At 41.1% G+C, this 15,772-nt stretch overlaps 1 protein-coding gene across 17 annotated transcripts in view; it reads left to right on the forward strand.

The window, feature by feature from the left end:
- Window positions 1-15,772, forward strand: part of DTNA (dystrobrevin alpha) — a 137,783-nt gene that overhangs the window by 61,781 nt on the left and 60,230 nt on the right. For 10 of the 17 annotated variants that reach the window (XM_046024779.1, XM_046024780.1, XM_046024781.1 and 7 more), the window contains exons 6-9: window positions 5,148-5,302; window positions 8,674-8,779; window positions 10,021-10,187; window positions 13,003-13,127. In XM_046024779.1, coding sequence (XP_045880735.1) covers window positions 5,148-5,302; window positions 8,674-8,779; window positions 10,021-10,187; window positions 13,003-13,127 — 553 coding nt within the window. Of the gene's footprint in view, window positions 1-5,147; window positions 5,303-8,673; window positions 8,780-10,020; window positions 10,188-13,002; window positions 13,128-15,541; window positions 15,551-15,772 lie in introns of all 17 variants that reach the window. The other 7 variants (XM_046024777.1, XM_046024782.1, XM_046024783.1 and 4 more) reach the window with 1 other exon arrangement.

Here is a 15,772-nt window from a genome sequence, read left to right on the forward strand (position 1 = left end):
AAAGCTCGATAGGGGCGCCTGGGTGGCTCAGTTGGTTAAGCGACTGCCTTCGGCTCAGGTCATGATCCTGGAGTCCCAGGATCAAGTCCCACATCGGGTTCCCTGCTCTGCAGGGAGTCTGCTTCTCCCTCTCCCACTCCCCCTTCTCATGCTCTCTCTCTCTCTCTCTCTCTCTCTCATGCTCTCTCTCTCAAATAAATAAATAAATTCTTTAAAAATTTTTTTAAAAGCTCAAGATAACTAAGTTTCTGAGCAGAACTTTACCAAGTCAAAACCCTGGCAGATCTCTTGCATATCCAGGAATTCAGAGCCAACAAGGTCACCGCTAGGGTGGTTTCTCTTCACCCCACCCTCAGTGAGCAAAGCATGCTTGCTACCTAATAGCCAAAGTAAACCCTCATCAGTGCGGTGAAAGAAGTTGGCCAACGCATGAGTCTCACTGGAAGTAGACTGTGTTCTTCAGTCTGCAGAGATCAGGTTCAGTGCCACAAATTCTAAAGAACACCAAAAACAGACCACGTGATCGTGAGAGCCATGACCTTGCCCTCTCACAGAGGAGTGGATCCGAATCACAGCCCCAGCTGCCCCACTGAGGAGTCACTCTTTGTTTACTGAATCCCAAGAAGGTGGTTTTCGTGGTTTCCTGGTAAGTCGTTTGGGAGCAATTTGACAAACAGTTTAACTGAAAGCACTTTGATTAGAAGAACTTCTTCAAAATGTTAGTCAAAAATAAATAGGGGCGCCTGGGTGGCTCAGTGGGTTAAAGCCTCTGCCTTCGGCTCAGGTCATGATCTCAGGATCCTGGGATCGAGCCCCGCATCGGGATCCCCGCTTGGCGGGGAACCTACTTCCCCCTCTCTCTCTCTTCTCTCTACCTGCTTCTCTGCCTACTTGTGATCTATCTCTCTCTCTCTGTCAAATAAATAAATAAAATCTTTTTTAAAAAATAGATAAAAATAAATATATTCAGTCACCACTGGCTTCAGTGATAATTATTAGCTGAATACACAAATATGGGCCAGTCTGCCCACAGACAGCAGAGGCTGACTCTTGAGGAGTGGGATTGTGAGGGTTTTCTCTGGTCTTCTTTTGCTGGCTGCTCTTGCTGATAAAACAGGCAAAGTCATGATTCTCCACATTGCTTTTGTACTAAGAAAAAGTAAAATGAAAGGATATGGAATTTCTCAGTGTTTGAGGGTTTTGTTTTCCCTTCTTTCAATTCTAATTCACTTCGAGCCAATATGCCAGCTGTGCTCCTTTGGCAGTTTTTCTGTTTTTGTGCAGAAGGATGAGAGGTATTTAGTTTGTTCCAAGTACCTCCTTCATGTGGGAGAGGGCAGGGTAAGAGTCATTGCTGAAAATAAGTTAAGAACTTTAGAAGGCAGAAAGTGGAAGATAGAAGATATTAAACTAAATTTTTCCAACTGCTTTAAAATGAATGAAAAGGGACAACAACTCCATGTTGCACCACAATTTCCAGCCCTCAGAGCCGCCAGGAACCAATATGCAGGTTCTTCATGACCGTAACCACAGCAGCCTCAAGTGTGAGGCTGCCCCCACAGTCAGAGGACACAGTGACCTAAACAGAGACTGATCTAATCAAACACCGTGTTTGTGTCAAATTGTTCTTAGTCCACTTATAAGCTGTTGCTGTATGAGTTGGGACACTTGTTTATACTTCTTCCCTGGGGCTCCCAGATGGTCCTAAGGATCCTAAAAAATTCTGAAAACAGTGCTGCTGGCCTGGAATGTCACATGCTGTGCTAAAACATTTGGGGAAGGCTGGTTTACAAGAATAGCCTTGTGGCCAACACCAGGGATTTGTTGGGTTTCCAAAACTGAACTGGTTGTTCTGTCTCCACACCTATCCCCCCACCGCCCGGATAATATTTCTAACTCACTGGCCTGCCTTAAATCTTTAGCATCTCCCGCAACATCTTCTGGACACCACCTAAGCGCCTTAGTAGAGGCCTAAAGCTCTTCAGATCTCTACCTCATCTCCCACCATGCCCTCGTGGGCACCCAGGGCCCCTGGAACAATGAACTCCTTGAAGTGCCTTGAGTGCATCATGCTTAAGCGTGCCATGCACACACCCTGATACTGTGTCTTAAAGCCTGACTAGCCCCTAACTGTCCTTTACGCTTGGCCTAGAAGTCCCCTTTGTCACCTAGGAAGACCTAGAAGTCACTTTGATAAGGAAATCTTTCCTCACTCTAGAAGCCCTCTGTTCCCGCTCCTGCTGCAGCCCGTGCACACTCCTGTTCCAGTAGTCACACCATCGCAGAGGACTTAGGATGTCATAGGACGCAGTCAGTAAGTGCGTCTCTGTACCCTCAAGGGACTGGGACCGCCCAGAGGTCAAGAACTACATCCTATTACTGACCAATTCACAAAATTGGAATATGACCAAGAGGTCAGATAATATTAGATAAAATCGATGTAACAGTGTTAAATATACCAAAGTGGTAACTACCCTGAAACCCAGGGTAAACAAGCTATGGCCTGTGAGGGGAGACTAGCTTCCACATTCTGAAGGTTGTATGAAATACAAAGATGAGTGTGTGACAGAGACCATATATGGTCCACAAAACCCAAAATATCATTATCGGGCCCTTTACAGAAAAAAGTTTGCTGCCCCTTGCTGTAATCTCATTAGAGGATATACCCTTACTCTTAGGGAAGACACACTGGCTGCATTCAGAGGTAAAGGCCATGATATATGCAAATTAGTCTCAATTCAGAAAAAAATTGTATGTTTGCCCCACATATATACACACAGACAGACATAGACAGATGATAGATAGACAGATATTTAGATAGATGATAGATAGAATTATAAAATAAATAGAATAAAGGGTTCATAGATGAATCTGGATAAAGGTTGTGTGTGAGTGTTCTTTGAAGCACTCTGATTCCTGCAATTATTTTGTTAAGTTTGATGTTATTTTCAAATAAAATTTTGTTTTAATTCCTTTAAAAAAATAAGTAAAAAAGAACTATGTCCTGGATTTTCTGTGTAATCATTGCTTAGCACAGTTTTACACATTTTGTATGTGTTAAGTTAATTTAAAATGAATGAATCAGTGAATATAAATTCTTCTAAAGTATCTCTCTTTGTATGGTGCTGCCAGAAATACAGTGGTGATTTAGAGTATGATTGGTAACATTACAGAGCAATCCCATGGGGGAGGCAAAGCCTAAGCATCTAAAGTAAATAACAGAAAAAATGTGACATGAAATTAATAGTAAAAACAGCTCACATTTCTGTACTGTGTACTAAGTGTCAAGCACTAGTCTGTGTCCTTTATATCTGTATGCTTTTTGTCTATTGACTAATTTAATCTTTGAAATACCTTCTATTTTATTACAGATACATATATTACATATTATTAACATATTACATATGTGTATATGTATATTGTCATAGCCACATGTGCATATATATATGTTGTTTTATAACATGAGAGCCCAGAACTAAGGTGCAAACATCATTTTGATCGCTTCCTCAGAGTCCTTCATTTCTTTTGAAAAACCAGAGTGGCCATTAACAGCCCCTTCCCTTTGATCCCAGTGACCTAGCCCTAGTTTGGCTCTTGCTTCGTAAAGCTTCATCAACACAGACAAGTTTAATATGAGCTTCAAGTTTGTGAAAGGTCAGTTGTTGGTACTCCTTCAGCTTTTGCTCTAGTTACAGCTGTTGTCTAAATTCTTTCCATGGGAGATTTGAAAGACCTAGCCTACTTTTCAAAATGTGTCCTGGCTTAGAAAATTCCTGGCTTGAAGAGCATCAGGATGACCCAATTATAGTTGACCAACCTGCCTAGAAACACACAAGATGGCAGCTCTGATAAGAAAGTTCATTTCCTTTACTTGGGTTTCCTTTTTCCCTTTTTTATTGGAATTCTCCCATTTCTATATATGTGAGATTACATAAGAGTTTTTTTGCTGTTGGCAACCTTTTTCTTATTTTTTTGACCAGTTATAATGAATTCATAAGAGAGAAAGAGATAAACATAAGAGATAAAATTGTGAAGGTGGATAAGAACAACATTAATTTTGTAGTGTAGGTAAAATTTCTTTAGCCTCATAATTGATGAACAATTCAAAACACAGTAGAATTCTTTATAAATGGAGTATTTGAAGGCAATGAGAGTCAGTTCACATCCTCAAAACATAATCCAGGTAAAGCCTGTCATATGCTTACCATCTGACTGCAGTGTAAAAACCATGTCCCCAGATTGCATTTTGACCTTGAGACATTAAGCCCAAAATGGACAGAGGCAACACATTGAATTTACAACAGTTTATCCCAACAGCTGTGCTGGCCTAGTTACAATCTAGCCTGGTGACAAACTATGATAGCATTTGCTTTCATTCCTGTAGTGACTTCCACAGAGGAATTATAAAGTACCTTGAGAAATTATGCCATTAATATTCACTAAGTGCCCATAGTGGCAGAAACTGAAGAACAGGGGTTCAATGAAGACACAGACTCTGCCCAGGACTCTGACTTTACCTCATTGATCTTCCCCAAGGCCAGGCTCCCCCTCAACTACATGAGTCAAAAGACTCTTCCCTGTAAATCGAGTGCCTTCCACCTGGAAGATGATGATTTATAGAAAGCTTTCTGCTTCTGTGGGAATTTAATCAGGTGATTTCATTACTTCCTTATTCCCATTATGTCTTTCATTTTTCAATATCTTAAACCAAAACTCAAAGGTCTTGGTGGTGATATAGATGGGTAAATAGCTAGTTAGCTAGATACATACACACCTCAATGTTATGATAAATGTTTTTTGTGTGTTTCAATGAGATCGGCATATCCCTCACATATTTAAAAATTCCTTCCATTGAGTGATGTCTAAGCTTATAACTGACCTCAAAATAAAAATGTGATGCTGTCTTATCGAAATATGCTAATTTTACCCAAATTAATGCTATGTTTCAGAATCAGCAACAAAAAGACACCAAAGGCAACACTATGCCAGGAATATTTCAGCATAACAATTAAATTCTGTGTTACTCTTTCATAAAAAAATTACTTATTCTGCTACAGTTTTTGTTATTTGCAGCAGATACGTCTCACTGAAACGGTGGAGAATATATTCATGGGATGAGTAAATATCTTTCCTTTTCCTTCCATCAGATATTTTCTCCATGATTTCTGACTCCAGCGGGGTGATGGTTTATGGACGATATGATCAGTTCCTCCGGGAAGTTCTCAAACTACCCACAGCCGTTTTTGAAGGCCCTTCATTCGGTTACACAGAGCAGTCAGCAAGGTCCTGTTTCTCTCAACAGGTAGGGAAAAAAAGGAAATGTCTCTTAGGTTGTCCTTCGGTATGTTAACATCAAGTCACCACTTAGACTCCTCTTCATGATAACCTGTAGTATCTCCCAGCCTCTGATAAATGACCTCTGAGCCAGTAACTCAACTCAGCATACCTAGAAAATAATAATCGGTAGTACTTCCTGACCATGAGCCAGGTACCATGCTAAGCTCTTTTCTTGCATTATCTAATTTAATCCTTACGACGACCTTCCACCCTCGCTTTCACTGAGGTCATTATCACTGCACTATCAAAAGAGCTGAACTGTCACTCAGCCTCACATGAAACACAAGTCTGAGCCAGTGCCAAGTTTCATCAATGTGGAGCAAAGGAAGCAAGAAAGGAATCATATAGCGTATGCCAAATGTATGACAAACACAGCTGGCTAAGTTCCCCCTGACGTGATACATTAGGGGCTCAGAGTGACATATTTTAAGTGGGGGTGGTACAAGTTGGCCCAGAGAAGCTATTGAGTTCTTGGGGCGTTCCATGTTTGCATCTGCCCAGTCACATGCAAAGTCTCTGTGTCCGGCACCATTCTCCAGCGCAGCTCCGTGGTAATTTACAAACCCAGAAATTGAAGGTTTTGCTTAAAATTTTTTAAAAATCCATACTAACCAAGAATACCCTCTAAAAGGATCCCTTACTTAAGATATCAGTGCATAGCAGCCCCTGAAAAGCTGCATTTAACTTCCCACCTAGTAAACTTCATCAGTCTGTTTCCTTGTGACCTATGATGTCGAAGTGCCTTAGACATCCCTATGGGTCATCGATTGATGTAGAATCATAATGGTATCCATACAACTAATAAGAAATGGGAGAAATGGGATGGTTGGATATACTCCATGTTGTCTCATCCAGAAAGCCTTTCTGACCCCTCCCACTCCCCCAACCCCAGGCTGGCTTAGGTCCCTCATCTCTGCCCCCAGCCGAAGCACACTCCTCTTTATACTTGTCCTTCAAGTTGGTCACGTCAGAATGGTTCCTCCTTCCAGACAACCTCCTCACCCTGCAGTTCTCATCAGTCCTCAATCCCTGCTGTCTTCCCCTTCTAAATGTCTCTCTGATCTCTTTCCTCATCCTCATCTGTTGCCTGGCCTATTGTGTTAACCTCCACGCTGGTCTCCCTACCTCTGGGTTCATTGTACATTTGTACATTTGTTGATGGTTTTCTTCGCTGTGCAAAAGCTTTTTATTTTGGTGTAGTCCCAGTAGTTTGTTTTTGCTTTTGTCTCTCTTGATGACTATCTTTCTATTTTCCTAGGACCTACATGTTCAATAAGAATTATATATATGATGTTATTGCCGCTCAAAAGTCCTTTTGAAATATCTTGTAGACTGTCCTATTGTATAATTTTTATATTTTATATATTATATAAATATATATAATATAAAATTATATATTTTATTATATATCCTCAATGATGAGAAATTTATATATGTTAAAATCATAATAACATTTTTGGGAATTGCCAGAAGTGATTTTTAACCGGTATGATGAATGATCAAAATGGAGAAGATCATTTGAAGTATAAAAAAAGGCAACACAGGGGCGCTTGGGTGGCTCAGTGGGTTAAGGCCTCTGCCTTCAGCTCAGGTCATGATCCCAGGGTCCTGGGATTGAGCCCCGCATGAGGCTCTCTGCTCAGCAGGGAGCCTGCTTCCCCCCCCTCCCCCCCCCCCCCGCCTGCCTGCCTCTCTGCCTACTGTGATCTCTCTCTCTCTCTCTCTCTCTCTCTCTGTCAAATTAATTAATTAATTAATTTTTTAAAAAAGAGGCAACACAAATAATAAGAGCAGTTTATTTTTGTCCTTCATAAACTATCAAAGCAGTTTGAATGATGACACTTTAAATTTGTTTGCATCACTTCATTGGAAAAAATACAAGCCATTCCAAGTGATTCTTTGGAAAGACAGAATTATTTTAGATGCTACAAATTGTGGTGGCTTTTTCAAAAATGTTGTCTCATTACTTATGCTTTACATAAAATATATTTTAATAATAATGTTATCAATCCTATAAAACTTCAGCTATTTAGTATTACGAGGAAAGGCTAAAATTATAAATATCTGCTGATAAAAAAAGATTAATTGAAGCATACCAAAATATTTTGTGAGTGAATGACAAGGATTAGTGTCAACATAGGTGCCTTGAAAAGATACTAAAACTCTTCACTACTGATTTCTTGTCTGAAGATATAAAACTATTCTTTGGCTGTCTATTCTGTTCCATTGATCTGTTTTTGTGCCAGTACAATACTGTTTTGATTACTACAATTTGTAGTATATCTTGAAATCTAGAATCCAGCTTTGTTTTTTGTTTTTTTGTTTTCCAAAATTGCTTTGGTTATTTGGGCTCTTTTGTGGAGAACAAACAGATGGATACCAGGGGGAGTTGGTGAGGGGATGGGGATTAAGAGTACACTCATCTCAATGAGCACTGAGTAATGTATACAATTGTTGAATCTCTATACTGTACACCTGAATCTAATATAGCACTGTAGGTTAACTATACAGGAGTTAAAATAGAAATTTAAAAACAAAAAGAAAAAAAAAACTACCCCATCTACCTGATACTATAATTCAAAATTTCCAAAACAGTGATTTTTGCATATAAACATGTCTTTTGTTGTCATTCATCCTATTATACTATCTTGTATTCCTACAACTTCTTATTTTTTTTGTCATTTTGAAAGAAATTTATAATACATTCCTTTTCTGTATTGGAAAGTACCAGGATACTGAGAACAGATGCAGACTGAATTAAGAGGAAAGATCTATAAAGAGAAAAAGGATTTTCAAAAATATAGATGGTTCTCTCCTCACAGCAAAGGATCGCTCCCTCCTAACAGGACTCCCTGCTGATCTTGTATCGCAGAACCATTCATATTAACCATGAAGTATGTAGGACTTAGGGGGGTGGAGGGAGTTTGAAAGGGACATTGTTCTACAGATGGGGAAGACCACCTGCTCCGGGAATTGTGGCACGTGCTATGACCCACGGTTGGGTCAAATTTTACAGAGCAAGTCTACCCTTCATCTTTCCCCATCACTTTGATATGTCCCTCATACACAAAAGCACCCCTCCCAGCACTGTCGCTCTCCTTCTGGCAATATGGACTCAGCCTCAACAGAGACAACCCAGTCCTATGTGTGCGGAAGTGTCAAAAGAAACCAAAGAGCTTAAGTTCAGAACTGGTTCTTCAGCTATCAGAATATATTGTTTCTTGATATGTTAGAGGTTCATTGAATGTCTTGTGTCTTTCATCTCAAATGGTATTTACACAGCAGGTCAATTGAGATTATTCTCTATTCTAAATTTTTGTGGGTTTTTTGATGCAGAAAAAAGTCACCTTAAATGGGTTCTTGGACACGCTCATGTCCGACCCTCCCCCCCAGTGTCTGGTCTGGCTGCCCCTTCTGCATCGTCTGGCGAATGTGGAAAATGGTGAGTAGTTACTCCTGAGCTATAGAAAGTTTTAGAATTAGCAGGTTGTAAAGTCTACCATTATTAAACGAAGGTCATTCAGTAATTCTTGAGTTTTGAAAGAAACTTTCTCCCTGATCAGTAAGGCCTTCGAGGTCCACTGCAAAATTAGGACTGTCGATTCCATATGCTTATTAAATCTCACCGTGTGTCTCTCAGTTACAAGTCATGTGGGCTGTAGCTTGCTGTACCAGGAGAAGAATCTCCATAATGAATATGACATTTTCCAGGTTTATTTTTAGGTCTGAACTTCCAATATTGGTGTACATGGCATTGACCATTCCTAGGCACTCAGCCAAGAATAGGCGGAGGAGATAGAGGGGAAAATTAGATTATGGTACCTTGCTAATCTTCAGTCATATGTTCCGAATGGAGCTTTCAATGATTGTGGTTACATAAAGAGTAACTTGACCAAAGGCAAGAATTGTTGTTGTTTAATACCTTTAGCTCATAACGTGTAGACAATTACTTGGATTTGATTATATGTTAGCTTCAAATCTCAAGTATTTTACCTTGCCTGCTTTATAATTCCAGTCGTCTGTCAGAGAGAGTTCAGTGACCCTCAAAGTACCTGAGTTAGAAGTGTATTCACATCATTTACACGTCTCTTTGGGCTCTGTCCATCTGTCTCTCAGGAAAGAAAGAAAAAATTGTTAAATGGAAGTAATGTCGGTCATGAAAGAAGACCATCAGCCACTCCATTTTTTTTAACGAAATAATTCAATTCTCTTATCCAGTTTTCATACTCTCCCTCATTTCCCTTTTTTCTCCCCGTTTTCCACTTCTCTAACATTCGCTCTCCACCCAGTGGACAGTCAGCTGTGTTCATCTGTTGTGCCTCTGAGTCTTCTAGGGAGCTCTGCTGGTCTCCTGGAGACAGGGAGCAGTTTGGGGGAAAGACGAGTCAGTTTAGGTAATTTATATTCTCATAGTGTAAGAGCTGGAAGTGGAGAGAAAAATTTGTGGTTAAAAGAAGACCTATCCTCCATCCCCTTTCATTTCCTCCACCTCCACACACATGCATGAGAAGGGTGGTGAGAGTCCAGGAATAAACATAATTCTCCTCTCAGCCAGAACTGACTAGCCTCTGAAATCACGGCACACAGCAGAAAAACAGTCCCGTTTGGCTGCATTTTCCTTATTCTGGCTCAGACTTTTATTTTCTCTTTTTTTTTTTTTTTCTCCATTTCTTTCCCCCGTAGTCTTCCATCCGGTTGAATGTTCCTACTGCCACAGTGAGAGTATGATGGGATTCCGCTACCGATGCCAACAGTGTCACAATTACCAGCTCTGTCAGGACTGCTTCTGGAGGGGACATGCTGGCGGTTCCCATAGCAACCAGCACCAAATGAAAGAGTACACCTCGTGGGTAAGGCAAGGTCCAGGCAACACTTACCCTCGTCTGTGTGAGCGTCGCTCAGATTGCAAGGGACCAGCAAAGATGGCGGGACAATCAAGAGGCAAACCTAACTTCTACTCTAGGTCGCCTTCCTTCCCCTCTCCCCCCACTCCACCCCCACCTTGCTGGGACATCTTCATTGTGGCCTCTGACGCCAGTGTGGCATTCTAGGACTTAGAGTTTAGGACGACTCACACTCTGTTACTTCTTGGGACGCAGACAGCTCAGTACTGGCTTAGATAACAACCGAACTAGCAACTTTGGGACATAATCTCGTTTTCACAGTAAGATAAGGTTCTCTCCGAGTTTTGTTTTGTTTTGGGTGTGGGAATTTCTTAAAAATTATCATGAGTTCCTTGGCTCTCAGATTCTGGAGCTCTGTTAAGTGCATGGCTAGAGCTTGTGAAAGGAAAGATGTGTGAGCCTGCGGGCTTCGTGGTGCTGTTCCCGTTTCCTTTTTTGGAGGCAGGGAGGTAGTCTCTATGAGCAGATTATCCTTGTGCAAACTGTGCGTGACTGGCTTGCCAGAGTTGACCTGTGAGAGTCTATCCACGTGATGCATGTGTGGGAGGAATCCGACTGGGTGAGCTCGGGTTCAAGCGGTTTAGTTTGCTGATCTAGGTCTCAGTTGCTCAAAGATCAGGTCCCCTGAGGTTATTCCTGTGCTTCTGTGAATGTACTGCCCTATGTATGGATTGGGGTTTGTGGGCTGTACCATCAAACCTGCCAACCCCTCTTGAAGTAGTTCTTACACAAGAAAATGCAAACTCTTTATTATGAGTTTTTTCCTATATGTTATGCATTTCAATTAACCCATACCCTTTACTTAAAGAGTAACTTTTTTTTAAAAAAGGTCTTCAGAAAATGCATTTTATTTTATTTTTTTAAGATGTTATTTATTTATTTGTCAGGGAGGGAGGGAGGGAGGAAGAGAGCACAAGCAGGGGGAGCAGCAAAGGAAGAGGGAGAAGCAGACTCCCCCACTGAGCAGGGAGCCTCATGCTGGACTCCATCCTAGGATACTGGGATCATGACCTGAGCCGAAAGCAGACACTTAATGACTGAAACACCCAGGTGTTCCCAGAAAATGTATTTTTTTAAAGATTTTATTTATTTATTTGACAAAGATCACAAGTAGGCAGAGAGGCAGGCAGAGAGAGAGGGGGGAAAGCAGGCTCCCCGCTGAGCAGAGAGCCCGATGTGGGGCTCGATCCCAGGACCCGGGGACCATGACCTGAGGTGAAGGCAGAGGCTTAACCAACTGAGCCACCCAGGTGCCCCAGAAAATGCATTTGAAATCAGAACGTTCTTTCTAGGAATGATTATTGGGAACCAGCATTCAGTGTAAATATTTTAATTTTTCAGCATCGTTCAGACTCTGAATTTGAGTACCAGTTTTTCACTAAGGTGTCATACACTGAGGGCTTTGGGCCAGGGCAGATGCTTCCTGTCACTGGTGGTTATGTCACATGCCGAGCCTGGATATACCAGCACAGATCATGAAACACTGTTTAGTACAGAAGATAGGAGAAAACGTTTTCTATTTTCTTATGGTCGATATACTACCAATTTTCAGACTTGTTCTATCTCACGTTCTGGAGGGTTAGTGTTTGAAGACTAAGCATTTTTAATGATCGTTTTATGTAAATGCTAAAGTCAATTTAGGCGCCTCTTTCTTAGAGATTGTGGACTCAAAATTATATAGTTATATGGCAGGACAACGTCTTTAGAAGTAGGATCAGACCCGTCAAGGGGATAAAGAGGCTGCAGTGTTTATGGCGATGAAAAGCTGTTGCAGTGGCTGTGTTTTAGGTATTCTAAGAATTGTATGTCCTAACAAAAGCCAAAGAGGAACTTCTCGAACAACGCTTCTATCACTTAAGCTTTTAGATCATGAGGACAAAAGTTGCTTCATTGTATTGCCAGTTATGGGCTCTCTGCATAAAAGGAAGTGACAAAATGTAAGTGACTTCTCGTGGAAAGGAAAAGCTGCTGTAAAGATTTATTATATGAGGTAGATTATTTTTGATAGAAATGGCTGTGAAATTTTAAGATCTACATCCCACTCGTCTAAATGAAAAAGAGATAACATGATGCTCTGGAAAGAACATGAATTTTAAACTCCAAAGTCCCTGATTGAAGTTCCCTTTCCACTTTCAACTGGATGGTTCCAGCCGTGCCCAATACATCTTGCACATGGATGCCTGTGAAGCCTTCTGCTCACCTTCTTACTTCCACTCCTGTCTCCTCCCAGATCGCTTTCTGCTCTTAAGCAGGAGTAATTCTTCTAGAATCACATCTGCTCCTGTCACCTCTATGATTTAAAGTCTTCATTGTCTCGCTCTGCATTTGAGATAAAGACCATTGTCCTTGATGTGGCAGTGAAGGACTTCAAGGGTCTGTCTTCTACTTTCCTCTCCAGAATGGGGTTTCTTCTTCCTCCATCTGGAATGACCTTCTGGTCCCCTGAGTTCCTATCAGAAGGACTCCTGCTGGTCCCTTCAGTCCCAGCTCAGATGTCCCATGCACAATGACTGCTTCCACTCATTACAGCATTTGCTGACACAAAACAGCAGGAGGCAGGTACTCTGGTGGATTGTCCGAGAACTTTAGTTTTAGCACAGAGCAAATTCCCTTAGAGTAGTAAGTCGTTGAAGATTTCATGGATAAATCAATGAAGAAATGAATGAGTGAATGAAAGAGTATCTATTATGAAAACAACTCATCTCCTAGAATGTAACATAAATGTTAATTCTTATCATTCTACCTTTCTTCTTCTTTCCAGAAATCCCCTGCTAAGAAGCTAACTAATGCATTAAGCAAGTCTCTGAGCTGCGCTTCCAGCCGTGAGCCCTTGCACCCCATGTTCCCTGACCAGCCTGAGAAGCCACTCAACTTGGCCCACATTGTGTGAGTATTTCTGCCTTCCAGAGGAAAAGACATTTTTCTTCATTCACGCATGTTCACGTCCATACAAAGGCAACTTCATATCAATTGCTAGGGACCAAGTTTTACATTTTAATTTACAAAAAAGAGAGTAATAATGGGATTATAATTTTTTATTGTAGGGATATACAGTACTTCTGTCTTGATGTACAAGTAAAGCATGCTACGCTAACATTATTCACGTACAGGTAGAAAATATTCAAAAACCATCATTATAAAATACAAACGTTAGTAGAGATTTTATTGGACAGTAACAATCAATGAAATTAACCATAATGAGAAAATTTTAAAGCACACTGTACCTTAATATCACATGTGCTTTGAGTCCCAAATACAAAAGCTCTTTGTTTCATTTATCTGAAAGCCAGTCTTTCAGATATCTTAAAGATATCAACAAATCTAAAAATCCTTGTTGTCTTATCCTAAACTGCACAACTTTAGAAGAATTATGGCCCATACAGGGGAAGGTGGAAAGGGGAAGTTGGTGGTAAAATTCCTCAGAACATCCAAAAAACAGACTTTAAAAAATTCTTTCTCCAAAGTCTATGTGAGTTTGGTGGACAGAGGGGATATGTGCAGAAATGGTGCCCCCGCCCATTCCTTCCACCTTCCAGAAGCCTCAGGCGCTGGAGCCTCTCTCAGGCCTGGGTGGCCAGATAACAGGGGAGGCTGGGGGAGAAGAAATATTTCTTCCTGGGTATTATCTTGGCAAGCTCATCATCTGCTTCCATGCCCAGTTAGGAATTACATCATTGCAGGTACCATCAGAAAGACTCCAGAAAAGGTGTTTCCCCCCTCAACACAAACCACTTTTTGTGTCGCACAGTTCAGCAGGACCAGCCGCACTCAGGGCCTCGGTTTGCATGTTGACATCAAGAGGCGGCTGATCAGACCTATCAGTATTGGAAACCCCCCAGTACTGAGTTCATGGGTCAGGAAGTTCAGAACGTGATCTGTCAGAGGCGCCATGATGGCTCAGAGACCTTTATGGAAGCGGTCATTCTTTCCTCTGGTGGACCTAAGCAAATGCCATCAAATGATTTGTGCTGTGTCATGTCTATGGCTTTGTATGCATACCACGGGGCTCATCTTGGTTTGCTCCCAAGTGTACACGGAGGGTTTACTGCCTTCGGCAATACACACAGCCTGGAGGCTTACGTTGCTGGCATGGGCTAAGCATCCAAAAAATGAATGTAAGCCAATTCTGGAGAATGTGACTAACTTATTTTTGGAAGTTTTGATCCTAAAAATACGCCTTAAAAGAAATCAGGGATAAATAAATCTGGGAAGTATCCCAGAGGGCCAGTCGCTTGCAGAAAACAACCTCCTACGAGCTGTTCTTATTAAGGTCTCAACGGTGTTTCCCCCCTCGTCCCGCCAGAGACAATCCCTATGTTGCTAATAAATGAGCGAAGTAACTGAGAGCGTCTCTCCGAGCTCCGCTGTGTAGTCACTTCCTACCAGCCCCGCTGGGAGTTTCAGCCCAGAGAGCGACGTTCAGTCAGAGCTGATGAGTGTAAGGAAACTAGAGCAAGAGATGTGAACAGCCTGACTCTGAGAGTTTTGCAGCGGAACAGAATTAGGATGCGTCCTCCCACTTGGAGACAAAATTAGGAAATGAGACAGAGTGAAATAAAAGTCAAGTTCGTGGTCAGGCACACTGTGGTATTACATAGCCCAGGGCCTGTACCCAGTCGTGCTCTGGCTGGTGGGTGTGTGTATATAACTGGCTAAGGAGTAAACAAATTTCTACCTGTCTAGTGGCAATCTGATTTGACATACTATTCACTGAACTCACTGAGGGCTCACTCTACACAATTTGAGTTTCACTCAGAGTTTCGGGATTCCCTTAAAATTCTACACAAATGGGCCTTCTCCTGAGAAAAGTTCCATGTATTTAACCAGATTTTCCAAAGAGTCCTCGAATCAAAATAGTGGTCTGTACTCACGGATAATATATCTTTCCAGGGTGAATGTCTTAATTGTAAAATGCAAACTGTGAGAAACATTTAACTGTTGAAATAACATACAAGAAATTCTGCGTGCAGAAGGTCCAATCTCTGTTAGACCAGAATTTTTTTCTATTTTTAGTTTTAGACATTTTCCCCTTTCATTTATTATTCAAATGTTTTTGTTTTGATCAGATATCCATGTCTTTTTCTTTTGTTTTGTTTTTGTTTTTGTTTTGGATGGGGATAGCTAGACTTCTAATTTTAAAATATGCCATTCATGTAGCTGTTCTAAATTACCGTAGGTATGTAAGGCCACTTAAGTGGTGACATTTTGGTATTTTGGCATTTGTTCTTAGCTGTTGTATTTCTTGTTAATTTTACCATGATTAACAGTCTCTATTGCATTCAATTTCTTGCTGCCAAAAGTGACACTTGGTAAGTAGTTCAATAGTCCCCTGTATGCTTATAAAGATGTAATCATAGTTATAAGTGGTTATGAGACACAACACAAGTGAGTAACATCAAACTAGTTTAAAACTAATTCTGCCTTAAGCAGAATACTTCCTAGTCACAAGATGAATGCCAATTTTATAAAAATATCCTCTGTGAGGGCAGCTGGGTGTCTCAGTTATTAAGCATCTGCCTTTGGCTCAGGTC

This window comes from Meles meles, chromosome 12 (genome assembly GCF_922984935.1).
Source record: "Meles meles chromosome 12, mMelMel3.1 paternal haplotype, whole genome shotgun sequence".
In the NCBI taxonomy this organism is placed as follows: Eukaryota; Metazoa; Chordata; class Mammalia; order Carnivora; family Mustelidae; genus Meles; species Meles meles.